General features: G+C 34.7%; 1 protein-coding gene across 1 annotated transcript; it reads left to right on the forward strand.

The window, feature by feature from the left end:
* On the forward strand, nucleotides 1–11592 carry LOC127949175 (tetraspanin-5). Its single transcript, XM_052546160.1, has 9 exons — nucleotides 1–361; nucleotides 1767–1817; nucleotides 3955–4101; nucleotides 5820–5990; nucleotides 6897–7022; nucleotides 7298–7345; nucleotides 7585–7701; nucleotides 8254–8315; nucleotides 8607–11592. The coding sequence occupies exons 1-9, from the start codon at nucleotides 281–283 to the stop codon at nucleotides 8617–8619; spliced, it is 816 nt and encodes a 271-aa protein (XP_052402120.1). The 5' UTR covers nucleotides 1–280; the 3' UTR covers nucleotides 8620–11592.
* Nucleotides 11593–13580: the final 1988 nt, after the last annotated feature.

Raw genomic sequence — 13580 nt, forward strand, 5'->3', positions numbered from 1 at the left:
ACTTCCCCGGAAGTGACTCTCAATCTTTATTTGCAGAGCAGCGCTCGTCCCGTTATTCTGTGTAATTGTTTTTATCATTAATTTCTCTGTGTTTTTGGAAAAGACACATTACTGATTTCGGCGAAATAGGCAAAGCCCAGCGTGGCATTGCCTGCCAGTTTGTAGAAATGTCATAAATATGGTGTAAAAGGAAGAAGCGAGTTTTACATTCGGTGGGCGGTCTTTTTCTTCATCATTAATAATCACCGGGAGGAATTTCTCTGTTTTATCAAACGCAAGTATGTCAGGAAAACATTTCAACGTGCACGAAGTGGGCTGTTGCATCAAATACTTCATATTTGGATTTAATATTATATTTTGGGTGAGTTATGCATTTTTAACATTATGTGCGAGCTGTGAATGTAGGCTACAGTCTTGCATTTTGTCGTCTGGGTTAACATTAGGTGTCTGACACATTTTCCGTGCCTCAAAACCTAGTAAGCTGCCTACCTAGACAGCAATGTCGAACGTTTCAAACGTGTTTATGTTATGAAACCCTAATTTGTGTTGAGTTCACGGAGGCTCATTTAAAATATGCCATGATACTATATATATATATATATATATATATATATATATATGCGAATATTCCAAAGTTAGCTTATCATGCCAAGAAAATGCAGTTTGAACATTCCAAAAGGGTTTATGATGCCCATTAATGCATTTAGAACTTTCCAGATGCTCTTATAAATAATTTTCAGACGTTCCAAACACTCTTTATGCTGCTAAAATGGTCGAAAACAGAAATTCTGTAAAATAAATAAATAAATAAATCCTTTCCAAATGTTAAAGGGATATTCCACCCCAAAATGACAATTATGTCATTGATCTCTACCAACCTGTAAAAGCTTCATTCATCATTTTGGATGAAAACTGTGTAGGCTTGTGACTGTCCCATTGACTGCCAAGTAAATTGCACTGTCAAGGTCCAGAAAAGTATGAAAGACATCATCATCAGAATACATCTGCCATCAGTGGTTCAACCGTAACATTATGAAGCAACGAGAATACTTTTCATACACAAATAAAAAAAATAAAAATACTTTATTCAACAATTTGTCTCCTCTTTGAATATCCACTGGAAGCAGGCATCATACGCTCTTCTGTGCCAGCTGCGCTTTACGGATGCACTGCTTTTATTAAAATCAAAATGTAAATACATGTAGAAAACGTATCTTTGTGTCGCAGCCATAGAATGTAAAAAAACATGGACGTAGTGTCTGTGACGTCACCCCTAGTTTTCTGAAAAACGTTTTTGAAGCTTAAAAGTGGGCGGAGCAGGCTGTCACCATCTTGGAAATGCGTCATCGCACAAACACTCCCGGATAATCAAAAATGGGCAAAAAGGCTGGAGCTGGTTGCTGAAACCACGCCCACCTAGCTTGACGGCATTGTCAGCCGCGGCAATCCACCTGTCACTCAAGTGGCCACGCCCTCAATTATGCAGAACTTTAAGGTATAATATAATTTAAACTGATGAGTTTAGAGATGGGTAAGTGATTAAAGACAAAATGTTCATTTTTGGGTGGGGTAACGCTATAAAAAACAAGGTTTGAATGGTCCTAACATGCTTATGATGGCCAAAAATGCTGTTGACCTGTCTACGCAGGCAGCCAGTTTTGAAACACAACTTTACCACAAAATTATTTTTAAAGGTAATTTATAGTGGTTATGCTAATATGCATCATTTATCATTTATTGTGCTTATGCTAATATACACTTTTTAGCTGCTGGGGGTGGCGTTCCTGTCTGTGGCTCTGTGGGCCTGGAGTGAGAAGGTGAGTGAAGCCCATCATTTTACAAACATTTCATATATGAATCTATTTTAGTGAGATCTTGGTCTAATTAAACTGAAATCAAGGTATTAGGGGCCAAGCATTGAATGTGCTTAGGTGTCTGTTGTATCTGTTAGTTTACTTTATTTTTCTTCTAATTCTTCTTCTGCTTCTTCTTCTTCTTCCATTCTGGAAGTCAATTGCAACCCATAGATCCAATTGCTGTAAAGTTGTGAAATTTGGCACACAGTGGACAGTCTCTGTATTAACTATAGCAAATTTGGAGTCTCTATCTCAATTCTAATCTCAATGACCTGAGAGCACATGAGTAGCTTCAGCATTTTGACCACCTACTGGTCAAAATATTTATATATAAAATAATTTTTTTGGTTTCTAATTTCTAAAATGTTCGACCAAAATTCATAAGTTGGATTCAGAGCGTCATACCTAATCAAACGATAACCATTTTTTTCGATGAGCGTGGACTATTTCAAATTTTTTTTGTAAAATTTTACAAACAATTTAGCATGAACTTTATGAATCTTATAGAACTGATTGTGGGAAGATATTAAATTTGACACACACAAAAAGAGGTCAGACTCATCATTAACCACAGCAAAGTTGGAGTCCTTAGCTCAAACTCTCTAGTGCCACCAACAGGCCAAATTTGCACTCATCTTTTAATCATAGGGTCTTAAAGCAAAATTCCTTTTCATATGATTCCTTGGCACATATCAAGATGAATCCATAATAAAATGTAAATTTCTATGGGAAAATATTTTTTGCAAGACTTTTTCGAACTCGTTCTGTACGATTTGTCTGATTTTCAAACCGTTTTTGTAAAGCCCGCTAGCAAATTAGATAGTGTTGCAAAAATGGACATTATCTCCACAATTTTAATGGATACTGACCAAACTTGGTGTGTGCAAGACCTGAGTGCATATGAGTAATTTTGGCACAGCACCATCTACTAGTGAAAAGATATTTTAAAAACTCAAACACACCTCAACCAGCTTATCAGGGGGTTCAAGGCTACTTTATTATAAACAGGGGCCTGTTCCATGATGGTAGATTAACAAATTCAGAGTTAGAGGATTAGATCAAATGTAAAACAGCATTGCATTTTGGACTATAAATGAAATATAATTCTTCATTAAAGTTACAAAAGCTTTTTAATCAAGAGCAGTGAGAGATTTCTTTGTTGTTGCTCTTCGATTAATTTAAAGACTGTCAGTTTAAGAGAATGCACTGATATAGTGTTCGTATTAGTATTGAACAAGAGTGAATGATTTGTAGAGTTTTTTTTCATCGCTGTTGTTGTAATGTCTGGGAATCCAGAATGTGCTTCCATCAGCAGAAACATATGTTAGCTGAACCCTGTTTGTTTTACGTGTTATCTATAGTAAACCATATTACAGATGCTTTGTCAGATTTAAGTTGAACAGTGTCTCAGTGCTCTATACCCACTTGGTCTCAGTGCGTGACGAACCGTGTGTGGTCAACTGAACGGTTCGTTTTTTTCAGTGAACTGACCCATCCCTAGTGAATATAGATATAATTATAACCGACCTGCTCCCTTACTAGCGAACATGGCTGGGATTTTGCAGCAACTGCGTCTGTGGCCAGGGCTTTTCTCCTTTTTATACGTTCCATCTCTGCTCCTCCTTTGCGTTTACGCTCCATTTTTTGCGCGATTTTCTAAGATCAAGCCTGCCTCTGGATATAGCCAATTAGGCAGTGCTTCACTGATGTTTGGTCATGTGGTAGTGTCATTTTCACTCCGCGATCGCCTGATTCGTAGATTCATAAGTCCGTCAATTAATTTGCAGTTGCATACGAGCCCATCGCCTGATCGACTGCACAGCGATCTTAAATATATCTTAAACTGTGTTCCGTAGATAAATGGAGATCTTACTGGTTTGGAACAACATGAGGTAGAGTTATTAATTACATAATTTTGATTATTGGGTGAACTAACCCTTTAAGTCTTCAGGAGGGTAGCTCTCCAGAAGCAAGCTTGGAGTAACTAAAGACAGTTCCTTGGCTCTCTGTTTTATCTCTTTTGTGCTTGGCATCTTGATTGCAGCTTGCAGCTATATTTATATATTCTTAGTTTTGTTCCCATTTGTATTTCCATCAGGGGGTTCTCTCCAACATATCCTCCATCACAGATCTGGGCGGGTTTGATCCAGTGTGGCTGTTCCTCGTGGTGGGTGGAGTGATGTTCGTGCTCGGCTTCGCAGGATGCATCGGTGCTCTAAGGGAAAACTCCTTTCTACTTAAGTTTGTATGTTATGATTTATTTTTACCAGTGAGTTCAAGCAAACATTTTGAGCAATATTTACTTTTCACACCTGCCATCCACGATAAATATGTTATGCTCTGAATATTAAGTAAAGCATGAGTGTCCATAGAATGGTTCATGGACTCGCTCCAACTGATTTAACACACACATTTAAGTAATTTGCACATTGCAAAATGATACATTTGTGTATGTTACAAAAGTTTTTGGAACTTTAGCGAAGACGTAGTGTTGTAGGGATGACATTTTTTGTAGGCCAAAACTTGGAAATTAGATAAATTCTGAGTCAGTGGGTTTTTGGTTAAAGGCCTGAAATAAGATGTGTGGTTAAGACAAGCACAAGATATCTTCATAAAACATCATAAGTAATACCCACTTGGAAAAAACTGGCTATGGAAAAATCATATTGAGTTTTCTCAAGGGAATGAGGGTGATGCTACAAAATTTTGTCATCAGTGCTCTGTTCCAGTATTTGTAAGGCAGAAAAAGAAATGTGTTAAAGCTTTAGGTATCTTTAATGTTTCAGTCTTTGGTTCGGCATATGTGCCTTGAACTTGTTGTTGTGGCACACATCTTAACTGTATTATAAGAAGTGTTTTACACAATGCTGTTTCTGTGTCCTGTTTTGCAATGTACACAGTTAAAAGTAAAGGATCCAAAAGAGGATTTTCACAGTGATGACATAGAAGCCCAAAACGGTTCTGTGGGAAGATTCCTACAAGAACAATTCTTACAATAGCTGTTTTTATCTTTTTTTTTTTTTTTTTTCAAAAAAAGTATGCAAACGAATACAAGAAAGAAGGATAATTGCTGTTAAGTTAGCAAATGTTACAGTGATGCATAGACTGCCTGTTAGATTATTAAAGGCAATATTAAAAAAATGACAAATCACCATTATCAGACTATAACCCCTGAAATTATTTACAAAGCAAATTTGAATGGAGAGTCTGTATTGTACTGTATATAAAGTGGTTGAGCTGAATTTTTGCAAAAGTTTAATACTTGATCCCTAACCTGGATGTTTGAGAAATACTAATACAATACTGGTTTTCAAATAGTGTAAATAGAATGCTTATCTCAGCCGTGTGCAGACTTATGTGAATAGAGAGTGCAGGTGGTTAATCACGTTTTGAATGGCTGGATATGAGTAACTATGTAGGTAGGTGAGATTGACTGGATTGAATGTGGTTTGAAAGTGTGTGAACTTCCCCTCACACAGGTTCTGGTGGTCTTTGTTACTCCTTTCATATGAGAGAGGATGCCGTGAGAGCTTTGTGGGAATGTCAAGAATGGTGTTGCGAAAGTATTACAAGAGGCCCGTTTCCTCTGTAGGGTAACGGAGGCTTTCTTAAAACATCTGGAAACACCAGATGAACTGTGATGTCAGTCTGGAAGTATTCATTGCGGTCACAGTGACAAATCATTGCTCACTGTACTTGTATAAATAATTGTGTGTGCAGTTGGAGATGAATGTTGTGAAAATGTGAGTGTTTTGAGATGGGAAATGAGGAGAAGTGCGTCATCTCAAAAAAATGTGAATTTCTCTGTAAATGTTTCAAGGGATGTTGGCAGGGTTAGGGACCATAAATCATAAAAACACTTACTGTGGGAATCTAACACATTCTGGATTTATTGGAGAACTTTAAAGCTGATATTATCCATCATGAGTTGTGTAAACAGAACTCTGCTGTCCTCTTCCGCAGTTTTCCGTTTTTCTGGGAATCATATTTTTCCTGGAGTTGACCGCGGGAGTCTTGGCGTTTGTCTTCAAGGACTGGATTAAAGACCAGCTCAAGTTCTTCATCAACAACAATATTAGAGCATACAGAGATGACATTGACCTACAGAATCTCATTGATTTCACACAAGATTATGTAAGAACACACTGGCACACGCATAAAACCATACCAAGAAAAGTTTTTTTTCATAGAGGTAAAGTTACTTTTTTGTGGTAATTGCAATTTAATGTGCAAACATAAGTCTACATCAATAAGTATGGACTATCGAAATGTTCCCCTGTTTATTCTGCTGGTATAATAATAATAATACAAATAATATTTGTAATAATAATTATATATATATATATATATATATATATATATATATATATATATATATATATATATATATATGTATATATGTGTGTGTGTGTGTGTGTCTATATATATATATATATATATATATATATATATATATATATATATATATATATATATATATATATATATATATATATATATATATATATATATATATATATATATATATATATATATAATGTATAAATGCTGTTAAACAATTAAAAAGTTTTTTTAATATATGTATGCGTGCTGTGCATATTTATTATATATATTAATACACATGCATGCAAAAAAAAAATAACATATTTGTTTATAATATAAATTAAAATCAGTGGAAATGTAGACATGTAAATCTAAATATTTTCAAAATATATACTGTATGTGTGTGTATTTTATATGTACATAATAAATATACACAGATACACATATCATGCAAACAAAAACTTTTATTTTGGATGTGATTAATCGCGATGAATCGTTTGACAGCACTAATATATAATGTATGTATACACGTACACACACATGAATTAGCCATTCAATTATTTTTTCACATTTAGTATATATTAAATACAAATAAATGTAAAAAATATACTTGATATTGCCATTTTGTGAGTTAGCAGCAATATGTTCAAGTCTGTAATGGCTTTCAGCTATTGGTTTGTTCGCACATGGATATTCAATGCATGTATGTTTCTGCAGTGGGAGTGTTGTGGCGCTTTTGGGCCTGAAGACTGGAATCTGAACATTTACTTCAATTGTACTGACACTAATCTGAGCAGAGAGAAATGTGGGGTTCCCTTTTCCTGCTGCACCAAGGACCCTGCTGTGAGTAAACCCAGCATCTACGCTCTTAACACACACGCAGCACACACAGACGCTCGTCTTCCAGTCATCTTACTGCCTAGAATGTGTCATTGTCTCCTTCCAGAAAATGTGAGAGCATAAACAGGAAGTGATGTAGATCCGGCAGCCAGAGTGCACCCACATATAACACAACCATGCTCTATTTAATATAATGCTCAAAGCCTATGATTTAATGTGGAATGTTAAGTTATCCAGAAGAATAAATCCTGGCTTTCTTATTGTTTCTCTTCTCAAAGGAGGATGTGATAAACACACAGTGTGGATATGACATTCGAGAGAAAGATGTAAGTACGCAATATTCACCCAAAAAGTCATCCTTTTTTCACAAACGTTATTTGATTTAAAGATCCTGGCCATTCTTTTCCATATAAATGAAGTGACTGATAACAGGTGCTGTCAATGTCCAAAATGATACACAAACAAAAAGTTATCTGAAGCCGTTCGATAGCTTACTCTAATGTTTTGTACGTAGAATTGTTTAAGATTTTGCATCTTTGGCTAATGTGTGTTTTTATGTGTGAAGGACAACGAACAGAAGATGTTTATACACACAAAAGGATGTGTACCACAGTTTGAGAAATGGTTACAGGAGAATTTAACCGTAGTTGCCGGAATCTTCATAGGAATTGCACTTCTGCAGGTGAATAAACAACAGCGGTCGTTGAAATACACATGCACACTGAAGATTTCATGTATGCATGTCCCACTATAAACAGCAGTCATTTATAAATAAAAAACTGATGATAGATCATTTACAAAATGTACTCTCCTTTGACTGTATCTTCTAATCTCTGATAGAGCTTTGATACAGTTTACGCTCCCTGGCAATTTAATAAACAGGGTCCTCTGATACATTAAACCCTCGAATATTGATTTATAGTGATAGTGAATATTGATACTAGTGTTTTATTTCATGCACTGTTTTAATTGGTCTCCAGTGTCTTGTGAGTGCTCTTTCAATTCCAGCGGCTGTCCTTCAAATTTACAACCGAAACGCATTCTGCCAAGCGTAGTTATTTTATTAATTTCTAGACAGCTGTGTCCTCCTTAGGGCATACAATAGTTAAGAATTAAATATTGCATTAGATTTAATAATATCCCGGAAGCCACATGTAAACACACCGTGATGATTAATGATTAATTCAGTGTTGTTTTGTTTTGCCTGATATAAAAACCTTTTCCCTGCTTCTAGATATTTGGGATCTGCCTGGCACAGAATCTTCTGAGTGACATCGAGGCGGTCAGGGAGAGCTGGTAAGGAACATCCCTGATAAAAGAATCACACCCGTCATTAGATCTGCATTTTGAACAGAGACACAACACGAGACTTGCAATGAAACTGATTGATGTAGAAACACTGACTTGTTTCTCATTTAAAAAGCGGGTCATAGTATATTCAGCCTGTTCTCTTTGATGCAGTTTCAGTCCCAACCCATAAAAAGCGCACAGGATGAAATCGTGTTTTCTTAAGCTGTGAGTTTTTGATGGTAATGGGCAGGTAGAGAATGTCACGTCTTACTAACACCTCTGTTTGTCATCCTCCAGTTTGTTCACCTGAAGCACTCGAGCCGTTCTGCTGACGGATCCTCCATTTCTCTGTCAGTCAGCAGCAGGGTTGGCACATTGTCATCACAGTATCCTAGCAACCAGTGAGGGATTCCATTCACATACCTCCTTTATATTTCAATGTACAGCAACATCTTCTTGTTTTGCTTTGATTTTCTTTTAATCCTTCAATTACAAAATGTAACAGTGTTAGCACACAACTCAGTTGTCATCTTGAAGAAACACTTAAAGGAATAGTTCAGCCATAACTGAAAATTTGCTGAAAATGTACTCACCATCAGGCAATCCAACATGTAAATGAGTCTATTTGGAGAAATGTAGCATCACATGCTCCCCAATGGATCCTCTGCAGTGAATGGGTGCCGTCAGAATGAGAGTCCAAACAGCTAAAAAAAAAATCAAAATAATCCATAAGCAACACAACTCCAGTCCATCAGTTAACATCTTGTGAAGTGAAAAGCTACATGTTTGTAAGAAAAAACCTAAATTAAAGTGTTTTAACTAAATCATTGCTTCTGGACAAAATACCATTGTCCATATTAACACATCACAAGACATTAATTGATGGAGTCATGTGATGTTTTTATCAGCTGTTTGAACTCTTATTCTGACGGCACCTATTCACTAGCCTTTTCAGCAAATTTTAATTTTTGGGTAACTATTCAATTAAAGCCACTTGCATTCTGTCTGTAACATTTATACATAACATATGTTATGTTATGTAACATGATAGGTAAAAATGGATAGCCTGAATGCACTGTAAGTCGCTTTGGATAAAAGCGTCTGCTAAATGCATACATTTTATTTTAATTTAATAAACTTTTGGTTTATTTACAGTATATATCCTTCAGAGGAGCGTTTTTGACACTAAGGATTGCATTTTGCAAGTTAAAATTAATGCAGCTAAATCATATAATTGATCTGTTGGGTAGAAGAAGCAATGGTTCAGTTAATGAGTTGTTTCAACATAGGCAAATGCAAGCAGTGTTTATAGGCTATTATTAGTTCTGAATGAGTCTGTGCACTTTTTCTGCATTTTCTGCACTGTTTGTAGGGAGGGGAAATAAATCTGCATAATTACGCAGAATGGGCATTTAATTGATAAAATGTGTTTGCTAATGCTAAGAGTACTATAGTTCTATTGGTAGCTAATAGCATGATCAAATTAGGCTTTATTACTTAAGGGGGTTGTGTAGAATGTGTGGAAATCAGATTCTGTGCATACCCAGTTTTAGTGAGACAGTAGTAGCCTGCAGATTGTGTTCAATGAAGAGTTACGGTCTACTTCACACTACATGAGTGTTTGACTCACATTATGACTTTTAAATGTACATAATCCATTGAGACTTTATTTTGTTCACATTGTCAGATTGTGTGTGTGTATTACCTATTTAATGGATTTTATAAAACACAGTTGCTTTTGAAACTAAGGGAAAATGCTTTGCATGCTTATTTGGAATAACACTACATTTTCCCAGTGTGTTCAGCTATATGAAGACATTTTTGTGAATCGCTATGTTTATCTGTACTGGATTCAAATTATAGCCACTGTGTAAGTAATGGTGTCACCTAGAATGTTTTTAAAACATCGGCACTAAGATTTTGCCAGATTTAAGACTGGAAGAAAAAACTAGGTATATGGGTGAATTTCATGTCAAATAACATCCAAAAAATGTAAAAAAATTTGTTTTAATAAGCTTATTTTTCTTAACATTAATGCTGTGAGTGACATAATTTTAATGGCATTTAAACATGTTGTCCTTTCTAATTTTCAGTACTATAATGTTAAAAATATCTGCATTTTTATTATTATTTAATTAATTCATATGGGAGTATTTGTTGTATTCCTTTTAATTTCTAAGAATTGTAATAATAGTGGAAAAAAAATCCAGATTCCAGACGATGTCATTTTCAATACAGTTAGATGTGAATTGCAAAAAAAACTATTGGTAATGTTAGCGAAAAATCTTGATGGTACAGAATAGGCTCAATTTCATAGTTATTATCTTAGAATTGAGAGAAATTGGAGAATTTAAAGATTTTGATGAGAGCATCTGCCAAATGCATAAATATAAAAGGTATGGATTATAATTCTTACATGTTATGAGATTCACCCATATGCATGATATTGAATCATGAAATATTTCTGAAATCAGGGTGTCTTTACCAGAAAGATGATGAGAATGTTTTGCTCTGATTGTGAAATGAATCTGCAGCCTGTTAGATAGTGGTGTTGTGACTTTTGTAAAAACAGGGTTTGTGAGATTATTTGAAACACAAGCTAATGTATTGAATCCCTATGGTTGTGATTATGCCTTTTCACTTTACACTTTCCTGGTGTGTGTAACCTTAATATATCATAATATGTTTGTTTTTAGTTCATTAAAGTATTGGACAGTCTTGGTGAAAGGTAAAACACTAACTGGTTTTGCAGGATGTGCACGGTGAAACTAGAGAACAGGGACATTTTAGTATTAAAAATATCCAGGTCTAAACGAATCCATCCACATTGTTGACTGGAAGTGCCATATGATTAAATATTGTCATATTTTTCCAATTTCTCAAAAAACAAACAAACCCAGCAACACAATTTCATAATAAAAGCAAGTCTTAGTGTTAAATCTTGTAAAAGAAAAAATGTATCATACTGTATAATCATATTGTTTGTAATTTTTCTGAGCAAGATTATTACAACTTTATCCTTACAGTTATTGCACTAGCTGTGAACGGGCCATAAATGTTGTCTCAATAATGGCATACTTGAGAAAAAAAAAAGAAAAGGAGGTGGATTTGCATTTCTTATATTTGTCCAGAAATGTATTTTGTTTTAATTCTTATTTTCCCTGTTTCTGTGTCATTTCCTCATATTAATTCTACATGACCTTATTTAACAAATGTTATAAAAAATTTACATTGTTTACCAAGATGGTGGTATTGGAAACAATAAATTTGATATGTTTTTGTATGTGTGGTAAGTATGTGTGTCTATGTCTGTGACTCTTTTCTAGACACTACTTATTAACAATAAAGTGTTATTAATCGTCTCTAAAATTTAATTATCAGTCTACATAAGGCTCACATGCCATGCAGTTTTATATCTTTAATGAAGTTGATTGTTAAAAGACAATAAAAAACCTTATTATTCACCCACTTATAATATTAATTTACAATCTTTTAAAATGTGCTTGTGTTTAAAGTAGTAGAATTGAGCATATTATATTGTAGCTTTAGCTACATCTGAAGACTTCATATCCTGTGTTCCTCGTGCATTTAGACGTTAGATGGCGCTAGAGGATGTTAGGAAAGATGTCAAAGAAGCTGATGAAGCAGGATTTAATTGTGACGATTAAATAGAAATGAATATTAATTTACAGCTGTACAAAAACAGTGACAACATTGCAAACAACGATTCGTTTATAAAATACTTATTAGTGATTCTGTAACATGACAAAGCTTGCAGATTAACCTCTGTCTGGTCTTTTGGTTAAATAAACTGCATTAATTTCACAGTTAACACAAACATAGATCTTTACCTTAAGAGGTGTGATTAAACACTATAAGGCTATTTCTTGAAACCTACCAATTAACATTAAAGTATAAATATGAAACACTTTTTGACATTGGTAAGGTTTAACACACACTTAACTAAATTTCAGGGGTGTGTCCACCTTGAGACCTTGCTGGGAATGAAACTGCGATGCCTAAATCACCTTAAGTGCACTTGCTTATACAACCCTTGGTCTTCCTTTTGGAAGCAGCATTAGTAATCTGAGCAGATTAGGATCTGCTGTTTCTTCTTAATCCCACCATGATTAGGATGGGATAAGAACTCATCTCTTGGCCTCAGTATCACAGTAACTGCTCAGTGGCACTGATACTCTCTGTCTTTTTGTCCCATGGAGCAAAGGCATAGCAATAGGGGTCACTGTGTTTTGAACTGTCATTATGTCACTTTTCAGTGACACTTTTCTCACACTGACAGATAAGATTAATGGGAATAATTAAACAGTTTAAATATGTAAATCAGTATTCTACAGGACGACCAAACTTGTGTTCTGCAATGACTTCACAACTTTAAAGACAGAAAAGGACATTAGGGCTCTTGGAAAAGAAAAGAATATTGTTAAATACTGGTAAATATGTAATTGAAGGCAGAGGGCCATTTACACAGTACAACATCACACACAGGTATGACACCTCTTAGATTTAATAGAATGCATCTGACAAATAATAATGTTTGTTGGAAATGTCAAAAGGACAGACGTACTTTTATTCATTTTATCTGACTGGGAGTGTCCACTTATTTAGCCTTTATGGCACCAAATTTTTTATATTTTGAGCAAATGGCTTGGAACAACAATACAATTATCACCAAAATTGTGTCTATTGGGAGACAGAGAAATATTTCAGATGGAGAGTTCGCAAATATGTAAATGTTAAACTGTAACTTAGGGCTTTGGCAACTAATAGTTATTTTACCATTTATGATTAACAATATATATATATATATATATAGAGAGAGAGAGAGAGAGAGAGAGAGATTAAATAGTGCATTATTTCACAAGAAAACATGTTAAAATCAATGCCTACACACACACTAAAAATATTAAGAACACATTTTTAATAGGTTTTGAGAGTATATCTGAAAATAATATCGACAGAAGGCACCAATTTTGTTTATTTATTTTTTTAGCAGATAAATTAGCTGGACCTTCTTTCCTTACTTACTTACATCGAGTGACGCAGCCTACATGAAATGTTTTCAACACAGATTTTTAATTGAACTAAAATTTTTCGATTTGACCTAATCTAATTTCATGTGTGCTCTTGTGCAGATAAATATAGCTATCCACCTTTTTTTTGACGTACTTGAGCGCGGCCATTTGTGAATTCTATGAGTCTAGATTCCAGTCTCGTCCGTGTTCAGGTTTTATTAGATGTACAAAACAGTTT

The sequence above is a fragment of the Carassius gibelio genome, chromosome B1 (genome assembly GCF_023724105.1).
Source record: "Carassius gibelio isolate Cgi1373 ecotype wild population from Czech Republic chromosome B1, carGib1.2-hapl.c, whole genome shotgun sequence".
NCBI lineage: Eukaryota > Metazoa > Chordata > Actinopteri > Cypriniformes > Cyprinidae > Carassius > Carassius gibelio.

Excerpts from the sequence above, each read along its gene's own strand:
- LOC127949175 (XM_052546160.1), top strand. The coding sequence starts at position 281 with ATGTCAGGAAAACATTTCAACGTGCACGAAGTGGGCTGTTGCATCAAA. Across the intron at positions 4,102-5,819 it reads ACTCCTTTCTACTTAAGTTT|TTTTCCGTTTTTCTGGGAAT; the intron begins GTATGTTATGAT and ends CCTCTTCCGCAG. Across the intron at positions 7,702-8,253 it reads TAGGAATTGCACTTCTGCAG|ATATTTGGGATCTGCCTGGC; the intron begins GTGAATAAACAA and ends CCCTGCTTCTAG.